Source organism: Dendropsophus ebraccatus, chromosome 4 (assembly GCF_027789765.1).
Source record: "Dendropsophus ebraccatus isolate aDenEbr1 chromosome 4, aDenEbr1.pat, whole genome shotgun sequence".
Classification (NCBI taxonomy): domain Eukaryota; kingdom Metazoa; phylum Chordata; class Amphibia; order Anura; family Hylidae; genus Dendropsophus; species Dendropsophus ebraccatus.
This window is the reverse complement of record NC_091457.1, coordinates 171,525,723-171,548,744: the sequence shown is the minus strand read 5'-3', so window position 1 is coordinate 171,548,744 and position 23,022 is coordinate 171,525,723. Positions and strand designations below refer to the sequence as shown.

General features: G+C 48.6%; 2 protein-coding genes across 4 annotated transcripts in view; both read left to right on the top strand.

Moving 5' to 3' along the window:
• TIAL1 (TIA1 cytotoxic granule associated RNA binding protein like 1) overlaps positions 1-21,936 on the top strand; it is a 35,130-nt gene extending 13,194 nt beyond the window's left edge. Inside the window, exons 3-12 of one of the 2 annotated variants that reach the window (XM_069967736.1) lie at positions 10,218-10,367; positions 10,520-10,574; positions 10,970-11,057; positions 14,138-14,213; positions 14,297-14,405; positions 14,477-14,590; positions 15,089-15,173; positions 15,247-15,370; positions 21,323-21,462; positions 21,538-21,936. In XM_069967736.1, the coding sequence (XP_069823837.1) occupies positions 10,218-10,367; positions 10,520-10,574; positions 10,970-11,057; positions 14,138-14,213; positions 14,297-14,405; positions 14,477-14,590; positions 15,089-15,173; positions 15,247-15,370; positions 21,323-21,462; positions 21,538-21,658 (1,062 nt within the window). In that variant the 3' untranslated portion in view covers positions 21,659-21,936. The remainder of the gene's footprint in view (positions 1-10,217; positions 10,368-10,519; positions 10,575-10,969; positions 11,058-14,137; positions 14,214-14,296; positions 14,406-14,476; positions 14,591-15,088; positions 15,174-15,246; positions 15,371-21,322; positions 21,463-21,537) is intronic. The other variant, XM_069967737.1, reaches the window with a different exon arrangement.
• LOC138789136 (putative ferric-chelate reductase 1) overlaps positions 1-23,022 on the top strand; it is a 567,372-nt gene that overhangs the window by 161,142 nt on the left and 383,208 nt on the right. The window lies entirely within an intron of this gene.

The window sequence follows — 23,022 nt, the reverse complement described above, 5'->3', positions numbered from 1 at the left end:
ATGATGAAAACTATAGTTTTGCAACAGCTGGAGGACCGGAGGTTCCCCATCCCTGCATTAGAGTCCAAGAAGTGAATATTCTGAGCTATTGTGGTCATGCCTCTAAGGGGGAGATTTATCAAAGGGTGTAAAATTTAGACTGGTGCAAACTGCCCACAGCAACCAATCACAGCTCCTCTTTCCTTTCAGCACTGCCTAAAGCTGAGCTGTGATTGGTTGCTGTGGGCAGTTTGCACCAGTCTAAATTTTACACCCTTTGATAAATCTCCCCCAAAGTATTGGACCGAGCTCAGCTTGTGTGTCCAGAAGTTGCAGCCACGACCATGTGGTGCCCCTGGGATACAGCTAACTCCCAGATAATCCCCCTCCTGGGTGTGCTGGTCACTCATCTTGGGTTGTCATTCGACTGTGGGAAGCCAATCCACTCTTCTTACAAACCAGGTCCTCTACAAGTGGGAGCTAGTTTTGGTTGGAGTCTGAAAATGTTATTGAATTTTATAAATGTTCCTTATTAAAGAAGTCCGGCAAAATTTATTATATATTATATATTAAAGTATTGTATTGCCTCCCAAAAGTTATACAAATCACCAATGGACACTTATTATGGGAAATGCTTATAAAGCGCTTTTTTCCCTGCATCTTACTGTATTAAGGCTTCACTTCCTGGATAACATGGTGATGTCACTTCCTGGATAACATGGTGATGTCACTTCCTGGATAACATGGTGATGTCACTTCCTGGATAACATGGTGATGTCACTTCCTGGATAAAACGACCCGACTCCCAGAGCCGCGAGGGCTGTGGCTGCTCGAGAGGATGATGGTAAGGGGGACACTGAGGGACACAGGGCACTGGAGGGACACTGAGCATCCCCCTGCCATCATCCTCTCCAGCAGCCACAGCCCGCACAGCTCTGGGAGTCGGGTCGTTTTATCCAGGAAGTGACATCACCATGTTATCCAGGAAGTGACATCACCATGTTATCCAGGAAGTGACATCACCATGTTATCCAGGAAGTGACATCACCATGTTATGCAGTAGTAAGTGCAGGGAAAAAAACACTTTATAAGCATTTCCCATAAAAAGTGTCTATTGGTGATTTCTTTAACTTTTGGAGAGCAGTACAATACAATTTTGCCGGACTTCTCCTTTAATATATTTTATGTTCTATCAATCTAAGAAGCTTTCTCACATACATTTAGTTGCAGAGTGAAGCATTTCCTCCATATATCCGTAATAAAGCACTGGCCCTATTAGATAAGGGGGGTCGGCGAGATGTGGTCGGTCACTATTTGGCAGTTGGTTTCTGAGCTGGAAGAGTCCATTGTGTGGGGGGAGATCTGTGCTGGTCTCTTCCTGGATGCTGGATGACTGTATATGAGCAGCAGTGTAATATGGAGATATCCTGTGTAATATAGAGGAGGAGGAAAAGACATAAGTAATGTAACTGTAACCTCTGTCCTTAGTGTGGTGTTTTTCTGTGGGAGAATATTGTGTGCTTCTCTTCAGTGTGCTATGGCTGCAGCTGTGTGTGTACGTACGTGCTATGGCTGCAGCTGTGTGTGTACGTACGTGCTATGGCTGCAGCAGGCTGTGTGAGAGAGAGAGGGGCAGACATTAAAGGGGTATTCTGGGCAACAGTGAAAAATACACACAGTCTGCTGCAGCCATAGCGCACACACAGGAGAAGCTGCTTTATATCTTTCCTTATTCCCTCAGAAGTCACCCCAGGATCATGTAGGACTTTACACGGAAGCTGCTGAGCCCGCACTCCTGTACTCCAGTGTGATAATAACTCTCTGGCGAGCGGCCAGTTATGGAGGAGCCGGAGTGTGATAACTCCCCGGGGTGCGAGCGGCCAGTTATGGAGGAGCCGGAGTGGGATAATAACTCCCCGGGGTGTGAGCGGCCAGTTATGGAGGAGCCGGAGTGGGATAATAACTCCCCGGGGTGTGAGCGGCCAGTTATGGAGGAGCCGGAGTGTGATAATAACTCCCTGGGGTGTGAGCGGCCAGTTATGGAGGAGCCGGAGTGTGATAATAACCCCCGGGGTGTGAGCGGCCAGTTATGGAGGAGCCGGAGTGTGATAATAACCCCCGGGGTGTGAGCGGCCAGTTATGGAGGAGCCGGAGTGTGATAATAACCCCCGGGGTGTGAGCGGCCAGTTATGGAGGAGCCGGAGTGTGATAATAACCCCCCGGGGTGTGAGCGGCCAGTTATGGAGGAGCCGGAGTGTGATAATAATTCCCCGGGGTGTGAGCGGCCAGTTATGGAGGAGCCGGAGTGTGATAATAACCCCCGGGGTGTGAGCGGCCAGTTATGGAGGAGCCGGAGTGTGATAATAACCCCCCGGGGTGTGAGCGGCCAGTTATGGAGGAGGAGGAGTGTGATAACCCCCCGGGGTGTGAGCGGCCAGTTATGGAGGAGCCGGAGTGTGATAATAACCCCCCGGGGTGTGAGCGGCCAGTTATGGAGGAGCCGGAGTGTGATAACCCCCCGGGGTGTGAGCGGCCAGTTATGGAGGAGCCGGAGTGTGATAACCCCCCGGGGTGTGAGCGGCCAGTTATGGAGAAGCCGGAGTGTGATAATAACCCCCTGGGGTGTGAGCGGCCAGTTATGGAGGAGCCGGAGTGTGATAATAACCCCCCGGGGTGTGAGCGGCCAGTTATGGAGGAGGAGGAGTGTGATAATAACCCCCTGGGGTGTGAGCGGCCAGTTATGGAGGAGCCGGAGTGTGATAATAACCCCCCGGGTGTGACCGGCCAGTTATGGAGGAGCCGGAGTGTGATAATAACCCCCCGGGTGTGAGCGGCCAGTTATGGAGGAGCCGGAGTGTGATAACCCCCCGGGGTGTGAGCGGCCAGTTATGGAGGAGCCGGAATAACCCTAACCCCGGGGGGGTGGGGGGTGGGAATAACCCTAACCCCGGGGGGGGGGGGAAATAACCCTAACCGTGGGGGGCGGGGGGGAATAACCCTAACCCCGGGGGGGGGAATAACCCTAACCCCGGGGGGGGGGGGGGGGAAATAACCCTAACCCCGGGGGGGGGGGGGGGGAAATAACCCTAACCCCGGGGGGGGGGGAAATAACCCTAACCCCGGGGGGGGGGGGGGGGGGGGGAAATAACCCTAACCCCGGGGGGGTGGCTTCTAGTATATGTGTAAAGTAAAAGAAAAATGTATTTTTAATAACACAAAATCCCCTCCCCCCTTTCCCCATTTTATAAATAAAAATAAATAAATAAACAAACATATTTGCTATCGCCGCGTGCGTAATCGCCCGAACTATTAACCCCTTAAGGACCGAGCCTGAAATGGCCTTAATGACAGAGACAAATTTTATGAATATGACCAGTGTCACTTTAGTCATTAATAACTTCGGGATGCTTTTACCTATCCGGCTGATTCTGAGATTGTTTTCTCGTGACATATTGTACTTCACATTTCTGGTAAATTGGAGTCGATACTCATAACAAATCTTTATGAAAAAAACCCAAATAATGTGAAAAAATGTGAAAAACTGCATTTTTCCAACTTTGAAACTTTTTTGCGTATACAGAAAGTGGTTATACCACATAAATTATATATTAAATAGCATTAGCAACATGTCTACTTTATGTTGGCGCCATTTATTAAACAATCTTTAATTTTTTTTAGACAATAGGAAGCTTAAAACATTAGCAGCAAATTTCCAAATTTTCTGTAAAATTTCAAAATCAGATATTTTTAGGGACCTGTTCAGGTTTAAAGTGTATTTGAGGGGACTGTGTGTTAGAAAGCCCCACGAAGCACCCCATTTCAGAAACTGCACCCCCACACTCTGCAAAAGCATATCCAGAAAGTGTTTTAACCCTTTAGGGGAGTCACAGAAATAAAAGCTAAGTGTGTAAGAAATTTGAAAATTTTAATTTTCTGTGCAGAGATTTTATTGTAATCCAATATTACAAGATTTTCCGAACAATATGGCGTGAAAAAAGAAAAATTTATTTTTTACACTAAAACGTTGTTCTAGCCTTCAATTTTTCATTTTCTTAAAGGGATAAGAGGCAAAAAAAGACAAAAAATGTGTAGCGCAGTTTCTCCCGAGTACAGAAATACCCCACATGTGGACATAAAGTGCCAAGGGGGCGCAGGACGAGCCTCCAAAGGGAAGGAGCGCCAATTGGCTTTTGGAAGCTGAATTTCACTGAAAAGGATTTCAAGGGCCATGTCGCATTTACAGAGCCCCCGTGCTGCCAAGACACTGGAAACCCCCACAAGTGATTCCATTCTGGAAACTACACCCCTCAGGGAATCTAACAAGGGGCACAGTGAGCATATGGACCCCACTGGTGACGGGCACAAATGTGGAACAATGTGACGTGAAAGGGAAAAATTTCATTTTTTCACTTTCATGGCACAAATGTGCCCGTCATCAAGGGGTCCATATCCTCACTGCACCCCTTGTTAGATTCCTTGAGGGGTGCAGTTTCCAGAATCGGGTCACTTGTGGGGGGTTTCCAGTGTTTTGGCAGCACGAGGGCTCTGTAAATGCGACATGGCGTTCATCATCCATTCTAGCCAAATCCAACCTCCAAAATCCAAATGGCGCTCCTTCCCTTCGGAGGCTTGCCCTGCGCCCACATGGCGCTTTATGTCCACATGTGGGGTATTTACGGACTCGGGGGAAATTGCGCTACACATTTTGTTTTTTTTCTCCTCTTTTAACCCCTTGTGAAAATGATAAATTTAAGGCTAAACCAACATTATAGTGTAAAAAATGTAATATTTCATTTTCACGCCACATTGTTCCACATTTGTGTCCGTTACCAGTGGGGTCCATATGCTCACTACACCCCTTGTTACATTCCTTGAGGGGTGTAGTTTCCATAATGGGGTCACTTGTGGGGGGTTTCAACTGTCTTGGCAACACAGGGGCCTTTTGAATGCAACATGGCCCCTCGAAATCCATTCCATCCAAATCCAGCCTTCAAAAACCAAATGGCGCTTCTTCCCTTCGGAGGCTTACCCTGCACCCGAATGGCGCTTTATGTCCACATGTGGGGTATTTCCGTACTCAGGGGAAATTGCGCTACACATTAAATGTTTTTTTTTTTATCTTTTAACCCCTTGTGAAAATGAAAAAACATGACAAGATTAATCATTTAGAGTAAAAATTTTACAAAAATTACACTAAATGTTGGTCTAGCCTTGATTTTTTTCCATTTCCACAAGGGGTTAAAAAAGAAAATGAACACAAAACGTGTAGGGTAGTGTCCCCTGAGTACGAAAATACCCCACATGTGGACATAATGTGCCATATGGGCACAGGGCAAGTCACCAAAGGGACAGAGCGCCATTTAGAGGCTGGAATGGAGGATGGAGGCCATGTCGCAATTACAAAGCTCCTGTGCTGCCAGGACAGTAGAAACCCCCGACAAGTGACCCCATTCTGGAAACTACACCCCATAAGGAATCTAACAAGGGGTGCAGTGAGCATATGGACCCCACTGGTGACGGGCACTTACGTAGAACATGTGCCGAGAAAATAAAAAATACAATTTTTTTCATTTTCACGTCCCAAATGTGGCCGTCACCAGGGGGCCATATCCCCGCTGCCCCCCTTCTTAGATTCCTTATGGGGTGTAGTTTCCAGAATGGGGTCACTTGTGGGGGGTTTCTACTGTCCTGGCCGCACAGAGGCTTTGTAATTGCATCATGGCATCCTCTAATGGGAATGGCAGCCATACCTACTTAGCTGGAGAAAAGGGACAATTCTAATTTATTTGGGGGTATTGGGCCAATTATTGGTTTATAAGGTTGGAAATGACAGGTGTCCATCAAATTCAACCTGTGTTGATCCAGAGGAAGGCAAAAAAAAACCCTCGTAAGGCAGACGACAGTAGCCTCATCACAGGGGAAAAATTCCTTCCTGACTCCATAATGGCGATCAGAATAATCCCTGGATCAACATGACCCCTGAAATAGGAATAAGGGACAGAATTTAGACAATGTAGAACCCCAGTGACGTGTGGTGCGCCTTGGAGCGATCCAGTATGCAGAGGCCGGGGTGATCAGGACAGGCGTCACACTGGAAAATGGTGTCCTTCCTGATCCCCCTGTTACACCACACTCTGCACTTCTTCTGGGGTCTCCTGATTTCCAGTGTGGGGGACGTCACCTGGAAAATGTTGTCCTGGTGCGATAAGGGGTCCTTCATATCCAGAAGCGCAGGGTCCGCTCCATGGCTGCTAAATATTAGGGCTCTATTACTGGTTCTGATATTTTCGGATCGTGCCACAAGCTACAGTAGCTCGGGCAGCGAGGGACCGGAAGAGGGGGTGCTGGTATAAAAGTCATCCCTGTACAGGTGGTGGTAACCTTTATCCAGCAGTGGGAAGATCAGTTCCCGGACGATCTTCCCACTAACTCCGAGGATGGGGGGGGGGGGGGGGCATCTGGGGGCTGGATTCCGGTGTCCCTTCCTACATACACTCTAAGGGTACGTGCACACTGCGGAATCGCGACAGATAACCCTTCGTGCATTCCGCAGTTGGCACCCACCGGCGGAGTGATGCAGGCGCACGTCTCCACACGTGTCATAGACTCCATTCTATGCCCGGGCGGATTCCGCTCTCCGTCCAACGTGTTCATTCTTTGGATGGACGACGGATTCCGCCCGTGCATAGAATGGAGTCTATGACACGGGTAGAGACATGCGCCCGCATCAGTCCGCCGGTGGGTGCCAGCTGCGGAATGCACAAAGGGTTATCCTTCGCCATTCCGCAGTGTGCACGTACCAGAAAATCTGTAAGTGTACCCAGAGGTACGCTCACAGAGTGTGTAGAATTTCACACCATACCGTGATCTCTTATTGGGACGGTACTGGCGGAAAAGACGTGTCTGGGGGGCAGCGTACGCTACGCTACCCCCAGACACGTCACTGGATGATGAGGATGAATGGAGGAAAGAAGGGTCCCCCCATTCATCCTCACTGGCTGTTTCGGTGTCGGAGGTAATAATAACGTATCCCTCTGACGCCGAAAACACCCTGGGGGCCATCTTTATACGGGGATTGGTATATGGGGTATGTAGTGGTGTAGTGTCAAACTTTATTCAATGTAGTGTGGTGTAATGTAGTGTTTTTTACGTGTTTTTTTACAGTAAGTATAAAAAAAAAAAACCTACGCCAACAAAAGAGTTGCTGATAAATGCCGCACTTATGTGCGGCACTTATTAGCAGACTGTGGCAGTAGAATATAGAAAAAAAACACCCTACGCCAAAAAGGAGGAGTTGCTGATTAGCAGCGCACTTTCGTGCGATGCTGATCAACACTCAGCGGCGATAGGGTGCGGAAAATAGAAAAAAAAAAATTTGAAAAAAAAAACCTAAACTTTTTCTACATTCTGAACATCCCTGTAGCTGCTGATAAGTGTATTACACATATCAGCCGCTAGAGGGCAGCAGAGCGCAAAATACGGAAGAAGCCGACCCTGGAGCCGAAAATAGCCGAGAGAAGCCGAACGTGACGTCACGGAGGAAGCCGAAGACCCGAACGAAGACGAGGATGCCGCGAACCCGGAAGACGCCGATCAGGAGCCCGGGACAGGTGAGTAATGTACAAATACCTGCTCTGGACCCCTCGGCTACCTAGCTGAGGGGTCCAGGGCAGGTATTTACTATATTGTGGGACTCTGATCGCCGTGCCACCGGCCCGATCGTTCACGGCGATCGGGCCGGTGGCACGGTGACACCATTACTTTTTACAGTAATGGCGGTCGGTGCCGTCCTCGGACAGCACCGACCGCCATTTTTTTCCGGGTCATCGGGTCACCGATGACCCGGAAAGGTTCCGATCGCCGCTATTGGCTGATCTGAATTGATCAGCCTATAGCTGCGATCGTAAGCACGGGGGGTGTTAACCACCCCCCGTGCCGTGAAGCTAAGATGGCCTGCTATGATTTATAGCAGGCCATCTTCCCCGACCGCTGTGTGTGAACACGCAGCGATCGGGGAAACATCGGGCGTACCCATACGCCCGTTTGCGTTAAAGCCCAGGCAACGGGGGCGTATGGGTACGCCCGATGTCGTTAAGGGGTTAATCACATTCCTGATCTCGTACGGTAAACGGCGTCAGCGCAAAAAAATCCCAAAGTGCAAAATTGCGTATTTTTGGTCGCATCAAATCCAGAATAATTGTAATAAAAAGCGATCAAAAACTCGTATATGCGCAATCAAGGTACCGATAGAAAGAACGCATCATGGCGCAAAAACTGACACCTGACACAGCTCCATAGACCAAAGGATAAAAGCGCTATAAGCCGGGGAATGGAGCGATTGTAAGGAACGTATATTTTCTTTAAAAGGTTTTAATTTTTTACAAGCCATCAGATACAATATAAGTTATACATGTTATATATCGCTGTAATCATAACAACTTAAGGAACATATATAACAAGTCAGTTTTAGACCAGGGCGAATGGAGTAAAAACAACCCCCCCCCCCCCCCCCCCCCCCAAATAAAAAAAAAAAAAAACTTTTTTTTTTTTATTTCACCACACATATAATTTTTTTCTGGTTTCCCAACACATTTTAGGCAAAAATTACATCTGCCATAGCAAAGTACAATAAGTTGCGCAAAAAATAAGGGCTCATTTGGGTCTCTAGGTGGAAAAACGCAGGCGCTATGGCCTTATATACACGAGGAGGGAAAAACGAAAACGCAAAAATGAAAACTGGCTGTGTCCCCTAAGGGTTAAAAAGGTGTCACCAAATAATAATCGTAGAATAATACAATTTAATTTGGTTAATAGAATTTATTATACCCCTGACTTTTTGCATAAGATAAGGAAGAAAGAATCCGCTAACTGTATGAGATGTGGTAGAGAGCCGGCGGGATGGCTGCATAGGCTGCTGGGAGAGGAGGAAGGGAAGTCCAATCCTCCTTACATAGCGGTATAATTATAATGTTAGGGGGAGATTCCAGTCTTGTGTGCAATAGGAAAAAGGCTCTAGACTGCAAATAGTAAAGAAGTGGATGTGTGAGAAGGCCCCAAATATTAATGCCTGGAAGAAGCCATGTCAACTTTATGGGAGTTATGAATAGGGAAAGATATAGAAGTATTAAAGGGGTTGTGTTTTTTTTTCTTTTTTCCCCAGCTCTGTTCGTGGGGGAGGGAGATGGTATTATTGGGAAAATGGGAATATTGTAAAATGTTTTGTGATTTGTTATATGAATTTTCTAGATGAAATAAAAAAAAACAAAAACCTAATTGCGATCACCACGCGTGGAATCACCCAAACTATTAACCCCATAAGGTCGCAGTGGATCTGTTCTGTTCAGGTCTGTTCTGAGAGCCATAGCACTTGCTATAGGGCTGTTTTGGATCTTATTTTTTGCACCACAATCTCTAGTAGCAAAAAAAATGACCCCTTTGAGCACGTAGACAATAACAACAACAAAAAAAACAGCAATATAACGCTCAGAATAGACATTTTAAATGCATTTTAAGTTTTCATTTTTTGAAAGGCAAACAGTAAAGACGGTGTAAAAAAACTGCACAGACCTGAGGCTGCCGATAGCAATGTAGCTTACACGCACATTGCATGTGATGGCGGTCCGTACACACCAGGCCTTACATGTGATGGCGGTCCATACACACCAGGCCTTACATGTGATGGCGGTCCATACACAGCAGGCCTTACATGTGATGGCGGTCCGTACACACCAGGCCTTACATGTGATGGCGGTCCGTACACACCAGGCCTTACATGTGATGGCGGTCCATACACAGCAGGCCTTACATGTGATGGCGGTCCATATACACCAGGCCTTACATGTGATGGCGGTCCGTACACAGCAGGCCTTACATGTGATGGCGGTCCGTACACAGCAGGCCTTACATGTGATGGCGGTCCATACACAGCAGGCCTTACATGTGATGGCGGTCCATACACACCAGGCCTTACAGGTGATGGCGGTCCATACACACCAGGCCTTACACATGTTGGCGGTCCTTACACACCAGGCCTTACACATGTTGGCGGTCCTTACACACCAGGCCTTACACATGCGATGGCGGTTCATACACCAGGCTGATGTGATGGCGGTCCATAGGACTCTGTAGCTTGTCTCTGGAGTGCCCTGTATCTCATCCATTGGGGTTTTCCGCTGCCGGTATCATTAGGGTTGACAGGATAGTTTTACCCTGATTTTAACTCTGTTTTTCAATAACAGCAAACTGACAGCCGGAGAGTGGCGGCATCTGTGGGATTTTCCGTCCTGCCCAACAGCAGCAATGATCCCTACTGCTTTGTGGAGTTTTTTGAACACAGAGATGCGGCAGCTGCTTTAGCCGCCATGAATGGCCGGAAGATTCTGGGGAAGGTAGGTAGCCAGGGATTATGAGCACTTCTAAGGACATGGGATGCGGCCATTGAGTGCTGCCGAGACGACCTATGGTCTGACATCGGGGATCTTCTTGCGATCTCCTTCTCTTTGTCCTCTGAAGCTTTGCTGACATTTGCTTCTTCCTGCAGGAAGTGAAAGTGAATTGGGCCACGACTCCGAGCAGTCAGAAGAAGGACACGTCCAGTAAGTAAAGCCTCCGGGCGCCTGCTCTCTTCTCCACTATCTTGTCTCTCATGTGACGGTATGATGCTGCTATTAATCCCTTTTTGTTGCAGGCCCCTCCAGCAGAGAAGGGGTTAGGAGCCTCTTTTACACGTCCCTGTGCTGGTTAGGCTGCCTCTCTTGGTATTCTCTCTCATTTATCTCAATTCTAAGCACTTCTTGGTTACTGGTTGAAGTCATATCTGCAGGTGCTGGAGCCTCGCTCCTGTCTCTTCGCCCCCGCACTTGATATCCAAGACTCAGACATTTCCATAACATTACGCACCTGTGTGTCACGTAGCCCCCAGTCCTGTGTAGACCCCACCTTGTACTGGACGTAGTCTTCGGCTCACTAACACAGAGCCCTTTCTTTACAGATCACTTTCATGTGTTTGTTGGAGATTTGAGCCCTGAAATCACGACAGAAGACATAAAATCTGCTTTTGCTCCATTTGGAAAAATATCGTAAGTATTTTGGCGCACAGGCACCTGACTGGGCTCCAGCCCCTGTATGTCTCTGCTCTACATGTGGCGTCGTCTGATCTTTCTACCATTACATTTTGCGTGGTTTACTGTGAACTATACTTGGAGAATTTTTTGTCACCTAACGGTAGTTGACGGCCTGTGTGGTTGTCGAGTGCCTCCCCCTCGATCTGGGCTGCTCTGCGGGTGTCCATGCTTCCGCTAGGGCTACGTCCTGGCCTGTTTTTCTCAGCATCGTCTTGCCATCGGTCTATAGATGTAGTGCATTTCTCATATCACTGTAAGTATTGGGGGGGGGGGGGGGGGTTGTTGGTTGGTTTCTACATTACCTTGTATAGAGTGTCGGAGGTGTCAGACTTTGCTGTCTGGATCACAGGTGGCAGTGAAAGCACATGACCTGTCATGGACACATTGCATGCCATGGTATAGCTGACTGGTCACCAGTACAGGGGGGCCACTACCCAGTTATATCTATGAGGGCATGTCCTGTCATAGACTGTTTTACCCCATGTTATAGCTGACTGGTCACCAGTACAGGGGGGCCACTACCCAGTTATATCTATGAGGGCATGTCCTGTCATAGAGACTGTTTTACCCCATGTTATAGCTGACTGGTCACCAGTACAGGGGGGCCACTACCCAGTTATATCTATGAGAGCATGTCCTGTCATAGAGACTGTTGCACCCCATGGTATAGCTGACTGGTCACCAGTACAGGGGGGGCACTACCCAGTTATATCTATGAGGGCATGTCCTGTCATAGACTGTTTTACCCCATGTTATAGCTGACTGGTCACCAGTACAGAAGGGCCACTACCCAGTTATATCTATGAGGGCATGTCCTGTCATAGAGACTGTTTTACCCCATGTTATAGCTGACTGGTCACCAGTACAGGGGGGCCACTACCCAGTTATATCTATGAGAGCATGTCCTGTCATAGAGACTGTTGCACCCCATGGTATAGCTGACTGGTCACCAGTACAGGGGGGGCCACTACCCAGTTATATCTATGAGGGCATGTCCTGTCATAGAGACTGTTTTACCCCATGGTATAGCTGACTGGTCACCAGTACAGGGGGGCCACTACCCAGTTATATCTATGAGAGCATGTCCTGTCATAGAGACTGTTTTACCCCATGTTATAGCTGACTGGTCACCAGTACAGAAGGGCCACTACCCAGTTATATCTATGAGGGCATGTCCTGTCATAGAGACTGTTTTACCCCATGGTATAGCTGACTGGTCACCAGTACAGGGGGGCCACTACCCAGTTATATCTATGAGGGCATGTCCTGTCCTAGACTGTTTTACCCCATGTTATAGCTGACTGGTCACCAGTACAGGGGGGCTACTACCCAGTTATATCTATGAGGGCATGTCCTGTCATAGAGACTGTTTAACCCCATGTTATAGCTGACTGGTCACCAGTACAGGGGGGCTACTACCCAGTTATATCTATGAGGGCATGTCCTGTCATAGAGACTGTTTAACCCCATGTTATAGCTGACTGGTCACCAGTACAGGGGGGCCACTACCCAGTTATATCTATGAGGGCATGTCCTGTCCTAGACTGTTTTACCCCATGTTATAGCTGACTGGTCACCAGTACAGGGGGGCTACTACCCAGTTATATCTATGAGGGCATGTCCTGTCCTAGACTGTTTTACCCCATGGTATAGCTGACTGGTCACCAGTACAGGGGGCCACTACCCAGTTATATCTATGAGGGCATGTCCTGTCATAGACTGTTTTACCCCATGTTATAGCTGACTGGTCACCAGTACAGGGGGGCCACTACCCAGTTATATCTATGAGGGCATGTCCTGTCCTAGACTGTTTTACCCCATGTTATAGCTGACTGGTCACCAGTACAGAAGGGCCACTACCCAGTTATATCTATGAGGGCATGTCCTGTCATAGACTGCTTTACCCCATGTTATAGCTGACTGGTCACCAGTACAGGGGGGGCCACTACCCAGTTATATCTATGAGGGCATGTCCTTTCATAGAGACTGTTTAACCCCATGTTATAGCTGACTGGTCACCAGTACAGAAGGGCCACTACCCAGTTATATCTATGAGGGCATGTCCTGTCATAGAGACTGTTTAACCCCATGTTATAGCTGACTGGTCACCAGTACAGGGGGGCAGCTGTCCAGTTGGGCTCTGCCTAGAGACGGCCAGTCTGAACCTCCTTGTAGATCCTGATACGTAGCGGGTTGCGCGCTGCGGTAAGTCGGGCTGTTTAGCAGGGTGTAAGTCTTTCCTCACTCCCACTCACCATTAAACTGAATAGCATTCTGATTATTTTGCAGAATTGCTGGTAGATGGACAGAATCTTGAAGGCTTTCAGCAAGGATCTGTGCACACTTGGACTCAGTTGTAGATTTTTTTATTCTCCTTTCTATTATTCTGATTTATCTGCGTTTCTCTTGATATATGCAGTCTACTATCTCCTTATTCTCTATTCAGTGCAGATTGCTATTACGCAATACATCTCTGTGTAAGTTTTGTTGTTTTGTACTGGTGTGCTGAAGTTATTGTTCTTTAGTATTATTCTCCTTTCTTAAATTTTCTGAAAATGTCAATTTTTCAAAATTTACAGCTGCCCAAACTCCAAAATGGTGGTAAAGAATTGACCAAGAAAAATAAAGAAATCTGTTAACAGGCCATGTATGCCTTTTAATTCCTACTTTTTCCTCTTTTTCAATTTTGATATTTCATATATTCTGAAGCCATTGATTTTAGTGAGTGCATGGTGAGCCAGGACTGTGAGTGCGTAGCCTAGACAGAGCCTTCTGCAGCAGGGTGCTAGCCTTATGCTAGGTTGCATGTTTATTCCATGTTAATATTAGAGCTGTGTGCTGTAGATAGAATGTACATTGTGGTAGGCTGGGCCAGGGAGCTAGCCATCTAGTGGTAGCTGGAGGATAACCGTCAGGGCTAGGATGCAGACGAGATGTCTTCACAATACAGTGTGTGTGGCTCCTTATAGTGTTGTATTGATGATTTACACCATGGTCTCCTCTTGGTCTCATCAGTCTGTGATCTCTTCTCACAGTGATGCCAGGGTGGTGAAGGATATGGCAACGGGAAAATCCAAGGGCTACGGCTTTGTGTCGTTCTATAACAAGTTGGTAAGTGAAAGTCTGTGTTCCGCAGTCTCATCTTTATGCTTGTCCTTGTGAGTTCTCTGAACTCCTCTGTGCTGCTGTTTCAGGATGCAGAGAACGCGATTGTGCACATGGGAGGTCAGTGGTTGGGTGGACGGCAGATTAGGACTAATTGGGCAACCCGCAAACCACCTGCACCAAAAAGCACCCAGGAAAGTGAGTGTCATGTCCCCCATCTATTAGCTCTAATAGTGAGAGGAGCTTTGAAGCTGGTGAATAATGTGCAGGCTCTTCTCTCACATCAGATAACTCCAAACAACTGAGGTTCGAAGATGTCGTCAATCAGTCCAGCCCCAAGAACTGCACAGTGTACTGCGGGGGCATTGGCTCGGGCTTAACAGGTGAGTCCACGCTCCCTACAGGTGACCTATGAGTAGGGCAGTCTGGAGTTATTCCTACTTTGTGTACTTCATTGTTTTCCCCCATCTAAAAGAAAGAGCCTGCGCCCAAAACTCTTCAGTTCATTTGTCTTCAGCAGAACGGAAATGCTTGCTGTCTCCTGTGAGGGAAGAATCCACCTTACACTATAAATGTTCTGGCTTGGTAGCTTTTTCCTTCCATTTTGTTCTGGGCTGGGTGACATAAGAACCTAGGCTGTATGTTGTCTACAGATGGTATATACAGTGATGCGGAGGGTTGCCTTCAGTCTGATGGGTCCATCAATGCTTGGGTGTCATTTGCTGGCTGCACCATCTGTAATAGTCAATATGGCACCAACTTCATGGACTTGTTGGGTCTTGGAGCTTCCAGTTTTAGAAGTGTTTTTCGCATCCCACTATCTCCTTATATCTGGGATGCTGCTAGTTCTGACACGTGACATTTGTGAACATTTCTTACAGATCAGCTTATGCGGCAGACGTTTGGTGTGTTTGGTCAGATAATGGAAATCCGTGTTTTTCCTGAGAAAGGCTATTCTTTTATAAGGTAAGTAGACAGTGAACCGTTCTTCTTGCTCCAGTCGCAATATATTACAGCTTCTGCTTTTCCTCTGCTTCAGGTTTTCCAGCCACGACAGTGCTGCACATGCCATAGTGTCTGTGAATGGGACCACCATAGAGGGCCACGTGGTAAAGTGTTACTGGGGCAAAGAGACGCCAGACATGACAAAAAATTTCCAACAGGTAAATTGTCTCTTGACGTTGGCCCTCAGGGGGGGAACGTTCTCGGCTGACTCTTTCATTATCTGTGATATCATTTATTTTCCTTTTTGTAACTCAAAATTTTTATTAAAATTTACCAGGGACCATTTAAATAAGCCAAGAGAGAAAAGGTTTTAACGAGGAAATACTTAACCGTACACAACGATAGTGTATACATGCCAGCGATATAAGAAAACACTTAAGTATATGGGAGTAGTCCAGGGTTCACAATGTTGGTGTATTTTCCTAGTGGACATCGGAGCAGGGCATAAGATGGTTTCATGACGACACAGAGAAGTAACTCGCCCATCATCATCATCATCATTTAGGGAGGGAGCAGTAGGCAGCTGAAAAGATGTGCCAGGGAAATTGGCCGCAGTTTGGTTACAATGATCCCTACTGAGGTAGCAAGTCCATCTAGGTGGTGGTCTACGATTGTGAGCGAAGGGTCCATAGTCTGGGATGCATTTATTTCATTAAGTAATTTATAAATCATGTTTCAAAACTGGGTTATATTGGGGTCACCACATGTGAATGTGGGTGTCTAATTGTCAGCAGGGCTGTGGAGTCGGTAAGCCGCAGCTCCGACTCCTGAATTTTATCAGGGCCAACTCCGACTCCCTACTCCGACTCCTGAATTTTATCAGGACCGACTCTATATCCTGCTCATTGGTAAATGGCCGGTCATATACCAAGGGAGATATCTATCACACCGGCTCAGCAGCTTCTCCCTAATGTCCTACATGATCCTGGGGTGACTTCTGAGGGAATATATACTGTATATACAGCAGCTTCTCCTGTGTGTGCAGTAGATGCAGCCAGTCTCCAGCCTCCATGTCCTGAACTACTCACAACTAGACTAGATGGAGCAGGTGGTCTTTTCCTGCTGACATTTTCTATGTTTCTAAGTAATATTCACCATGCACACAGAAACACTGCTAACAATGCAAGATACCTGTAATATAGAGGTCAGCCATAGTGATATAGAGGGAGTCACTGTGGGTGTGGGGGCACACCATAGCGCGCGCACACACACACACACACACACACACACACACACACACACACACACACAGCCTGCTGTAGCCATAGCACACACACACAGCCTGCTGCAGCCATAGCACGCACACACACACACACACAGCCTGCTGCAGCCATAGCACGCACACACACACACACAGCCTGCTGCAGCCATAGCACACACACACACACACACAGCCTGCTGCAGCCATAGCACACACACACACACACACACACACACACACACACACACACACACACACACACACAGCCTGCTGCAGCCATAGCACACACACACAGCCTGCTGCAGCCATAGCGTGCACACACACACAGCTGCAGCCATAGCACACACACACACAGCCTGCTGCAGCCATAGCGCACACACACACAGCCTGCTGCAGCCATAGCGCGCACACACACACACAGCTGTAGCCATAGCGCACACACACACAGCCTGCTGCAGCCATAGCGCGCACACACAGCCTGCTGCAGCCATGGCACACACACACAGCCTGCTGCAGCCATAGCGCGCACACACACACACAGCTGTAGCCATAGCGCACACACACACAGCCTGCTGCAGCCATAGCGCGCACACACAGCCTGCTGCAGCCATGGCACACACACACAGCCTGCTGCAGCCATAGCGCACACCACACACAGCCTGCTGCAGCCATAGCGCGCGCACACGCACACACATACATACTTACACACACACAGCCTGCTGCAGCCATAGCGCGCGCACACGCACACACATACATACTTACACACACACAGCCTGCTGCAGCCATAGAACACTGACGAAAAACACTGCATTGAGGACAGAGGTTACTGCTACACTACTTATGTCTCCTCCTCCTCCTCTATATTACACAGGATATCTCCATATTACACTGCTGCTCATATACAGTCATCCAGCATCCAGGAAGAGAACAGCGCAGATCTCCCCACACACACACAATGGACTCTTCCAGCTCAGAAACCAACTGCCAAATAGTGACTGACAACCCCTCCCCGACCACCCAGTGTCCTATTACTGATATATTCCCCGACCACCCTTATGTAATAGGGCCAGTGTCCTATTACTGATATATTCCCCGACCACCCTTATCTAATAGGGCCAGTGTCCTATTACTGATATATTCCCCGACCACCCTTATCTAATAGGGCCAGTGTCCTATTACTGATATATTCCCCGACCACCCTTATCTAATAGGGCCAGTGTCCTATTACTGATATATTCCCCGACTACCCTTATGTAATAGGGCCAGTGTCCTATTACTGATATATTCCCCGACCACCCTTATCTAATGGGGCCAGTGTCCTATTACTGATATATTCCCCGACCACCCTTATCTAATGGGGCCAGTGTCCTATTAGAATGTTGCTCATAATATATATTCATGAGCAAAACTTATAAGATTCATATCAAAACTCAATTTTAAATTGTTGTGGGTGAATGTGGGTGTCTAATTGTCAGCAGGGCTGTGGAGTCGGTAAGCCGCAGCTCCGACTCCTGAATTTTATCAGGGCCAACCCCGACTCCTGAATTTTATCAGGACCGACTCTATATCCTGCTCCTTGGTAAATGGCCGGTCATATACCAAAGGAGATATCTATCACACTGGCTCAGCAGCTTCTCCCTAATGTCCTACATGATCCTGGGGTGACTTCTGAGGGAATATATACTGTATATACAGCAGCTTCTCCTGTGTGTGCAGTAGATGCAGCCAGTCTCCAGCCTCCATGTCCTGAACTACTCACAACTAGACTAGATGGAGCAGGTCGTCTTTTCCTGCTGACATTTTCTATGTTTCTAAGTAATATTCACCATGCACACAGAAACACTGCTAACAATGCAAGATACCTGTAATATAGAGGTCAGCCATAGTGATATAGAGGGAGTCACTGTGGGTGTGGGGGCACACCATAGCACGCACGCACACACACACACACAGCCTGCTGTAGCCATAGCACACACACACAGCCTGCTGCAGCCATAGCACACACACACACACACACAGCCTGCTGCAGCCATAGCACACACACAGCCTGCTGCAGCCATAGCGCACACACACAGCCTGCTGCAGCCATAGCGCACACACACACAGCCTGCTGCAGCCATAGCACACACACACAGCCTGCTGCAGCCATAGCGCACACACACACAGCCTGCTGCAGCCATAGCACACGCACACAGCCTGCTGCAGCCATAGCGCGCACACACACACAGGCTGCTGCAGCCATAGCGCACACCACACACAGCCTGCTGCAGCCATAGCACACACACACAGCCTGCTGCAGCCATAGCGCGCGCACACATACACACACACATACACACACAGACACACACACACACAGCCTGCTGCAGCCATAGAACGCTGACGAAAAACACCGCACTGAGGACAGGTTACAGTTACATTACTTATGTCTCCTCCTCCTCCTCTATATTACACAGGATATCTCCATATTACACTGCTGCTCATATACAGTCATTTAGCATCCAGGAAGAGACCAGCACAGATCCCCCCCACACACACACAATGGACTCTTCCAGCTCAGAAACCAACTGCCAAATAGTGACTGACAACCCCTCCCCGACCACCCAGTGTCCTATTACTGATATATTCCCCGACCACCCTTATGTAATAGGGCCAGTGTCCTATTACTGATATATTCCCCGACCACCTTTATCTAATAGGACCAGTGTCCTATTACTGATATATTCCCCGACCACCCTTATGTAATAGGGCCAGTGTCCTATTACTGATATATTCCCCGACCACCCTTATCTAATAGGGCCAGTGCTGTATTACTGATATATCCTCCGACCACCCTTATGTAATAGCCAGTGACCTATTACTGATATATTCCCCGACCACCCTTATCTAATAGGGCCAGTGTCCTATTACTGATATATTCCCCGACCACCCTTATCTAATAGGGCCAGTGCTGTATTACTGATATATCCTCCGACCACCCTTATGTAATAGCCAGTGACCTATTACTGATATATTCCCCGACCACCCTTATGTAATAGGGCCAGTGTCCTATTACTGATATATTCCCCGACCACCCTTATGTAATAGCCAGTGACCTATTACTGATATATCCTCCGTCCACCCTTATCTAATGGGGCCAGTGTCCTATTACTGATATATCCCCCGACCACCCTTATGTAATAGGGACAGTGTCCTATTAGAATGTTGCTCATAATATATATACATGAGCAAAACTTATAAGATTCATATCAAAACTCAATTTTAAATTGTTCTTTTTTGAGTGGGTACATTTTTTCTAACTCCGACTCCACAGCCCTGATTGTCAGCCTCCGGCAGAGGGACACGGTGGCTCAGCCTCCGGCAGAGGGACACGGTGGCTCGGCCTCCGGCAGAGGGACACGGTGGCTCGGCCTCCGGCAGAGGGACACGGTGGCTCGGCCTCCGGCAGAGGGACACGGTGGCTCGGCCTCCGGCAGAGGGACACGGTGGCTCGGCCTCCGGCAGAGGGACGCGGTGGCTCGGCCTCCGGCAGAGGGAGACGGTGGCTCGGCCTCCGGCAGAGGGAGACGGTGGCTCGGCCTCCGGCAGAGGGACGCGGTGGCTCGGCCTCCGGCAGAGGGACGCGGTGGCTCGGCCTCCGGCAGAGGGACGCGGTGGCTCGGCCTCCGGCAGAGGGACGCGGTGGCTCGGCCTCCGGCAGAGGGACGCGGTGGCTCGGCCTCCGGCAGAGGGACGCGGTGGCTCGGCCTCCGGCAGAGGGACGCGGTGGCTCGGCCTCCGGCAGAGGGACGCGGTGGCTCGGCCTCCGGCAGAGGGACGCGGTGGCTCGGCCTCCGGCAGAGGGACGCGGTGGCTCGGCCTCCGGCAGAGGGACGCGGTGGCTCGGCCTCCGGCAGAGGGACGCGGTGGCTCGGCCTCCGGCAGAGGGACGCGGTGGCTCGGCCTCCGGCAGAGGGACGCGGTGGCTCGGCCTCCGGCAGAGGGACGCGGTGGCTCGGCCTCCGGCAGAGGGACGCGGTGGCTCGGCCTCCGGCAGAGGGACGCGGTGGCTCGGCCTCCGGCAGAGGGACGCGGTGGCTCGGCCTCCGGCAGAGGGACGCGGTGGCTCGGCCTCCGGCAGAGGGACGCGGTGGCTCGGCCTCCGGCAGAGGGACGCGGTGGCTCGGCCTCCGGCAGAGGGACGCGGTGGCTCGGCCTCCGGCAGAGGGGCGCGGTGGCTCGGCCTCCGGCAGAGGGGCGCGGTGGCTCGGCCTTCATGGTTTTTCTAAAGCTTCGAGGGACGGATTCTTCAGGAAGATGTATCCATTGAGTCAGAGATTGTTGTGTGATATTGGGAAGAAGGTGTTTCGTGGTATCATTACAACTTATTTGGTCATCTAAAGTAAACTCTGGCTGTGGGGGGTGTTCCAACCAGGGAAAAGCTTGTACAAGGTCACATCCGAGGTCACATGCCCTATTTACTCAATCAAATGCTTTTTCAGCATTGAGAGAAGGTAACATGGTGGGTTCTTTTCTTTGTGGTGATCGCTGTTTGATTTGGGTCTAAGCGACTTGTTCCATTTCTAGTTTGGCAGTCCTATGTGTGATATAATTTCTCTGTAACCAGTCATATTGTGCTTACCACCTCTGACATTGGTGTCTCCATAATTGTGTAAGAATGAAATCCAAAAATCAATGATTTGTCTATTTTTCATCTCCCGTCTTAACGTGGTGGCAGTAGATATACAGCTTGCCATAGTTACTTTATGGCTTCCAGAAGGCACTGATTCAAAGAAAACCCCAATTACTGTCACCCCATACTGTTGTGATCTGAGGGATTAAGACCCCATTGTCTGTAAGATATCTGTTGTATGCTGATAGAAACCATCACTACAACCAATGGTTTGATGCATAACCTGTTCATGTCTTCCAGGTGGACTATAATCAGTGGGGTCAGTGGAGCCACATGTATAGCAGCCCCCAGCAGTATGGGCAGTATGTTACCAATGGTTGGCAGGTACCATCATATGGCATGTACGGACAAGCCTGGAATCAGCAAAGCTTTGGAGTAGAGTGAGTGTTGTGCTGCACGTCGGGCATTGACCATACAGATGACGTTTGTCTTCATTCCTATTTCTTATATTGCAGACAGTCACAATCAGCAACATGGATGGGTGGCTTCAGTACCCAGCCCCCACCTCCAGCACAGGGGCCGCCAGTGATACAGAACCCACCAGGGTACAGTATGGCCAGTTACCAAACGCAGTGAGAGAACTTTTCCATACGTCTATTATCCACAACGGCTTGTAACTTGGAGGATACGAACTGGAGTATAATGGAAAATGGACAGAAGTGGGGAATCCCATAGACACAATATTTATTTTACGCTCAAACTGTTGTGGAATCTCCGGCCCTGCTCAGATGTAATGGACTCATCTTTAGAGGTTGTTTTTTTTTCTTTGCTTTTTAAGAAAATTTTTTCCCTTGAAGTTCAGGACTGGTCTTAAATTCAGTTTTCCTTCTGTACACAATAAAAGCCATTTCAGAGATCTGGGTAGAGGAGTCATCGGTGCGGCGGCCTGGAGTGCGGCAGGACCCCTCACCCCTTGTAGTTGTGGTGTCAGGTGGAGAGGGCCCAGCGGGACTTGCTCTGTAGCAATACGTGTTGTGTGTATGTAGCGGGAAGGTTTCTATGCGACCACAGCTCTGTACAGTCCACATACAACGTGTTTGCTTAAGTTTCTTTTCTTGCTGTTCTTGGGATGTTTCTGTGTATATAGATGTTTCCTGCATGTTGCTCTACAGCCCACCGCTTGCCCTCCTCCACATTAAGGGGCCGTGTAAGGGAAGTCTCTTATCCTGGGAGAAGCCTTAATCTCAGTTTCTGTGCCCCTCCCATCATTTGTAAATTCATGGTTTACATTTATTTAAAGGTGAGTTTTTTTGGGGCTAATAAGAGGAGTTTTCCCTCATTCTTAGCAAATTGTGTTTTTTTTTTTAACCATATTTGATAATTTAACATTTTGTTGAGGTTGGCTGAATCATGTGCTGACTCTGGTCATATTGTGGAGACACTCGGCTTAAATTTATTTGAGGATTTTCTTTTTTTAACCCAATTATAACTTGCCAATAAATTTTTAATGATGGAACTAAACAATGGCGCTTCTTTAACTATGATCCGATCTTAGAGCTGAATCTATGGGCTGCCTCCGTTGTCATGCATCGTGTGCTCTTGTTAAGGACCATTTGTCCCCAGCACTGACATCAGCAGCTCTGGATGGCACACTACAGGACTTAGTGACGCTACAGCTGGAGAAAGGCCTTCTGTTCTGTCCCTATGTGCTGCCTGCTTGTACTGGGAACATTCAGTCATGATAACTGTGTTTGAAAGGGATTGTCACATATACACTGCTCAAAAAAAGGAACACTTAACACAATGTAACTCCAAATAAATGAAACTTCTGATTGACAATCACTGTCACCTGCAATCAGCAAGACCCCCTCTATAAAGGAGGGTACTGCAGGTGCGGGTGATGTTTTGGTAACATTTGAATGTTGCTGGTGCTTTCACACTTGTGGTAGCATGAGATGGACTCTACAGCCCACACAGGTGGCTCAGGTAGTGCAACTCAT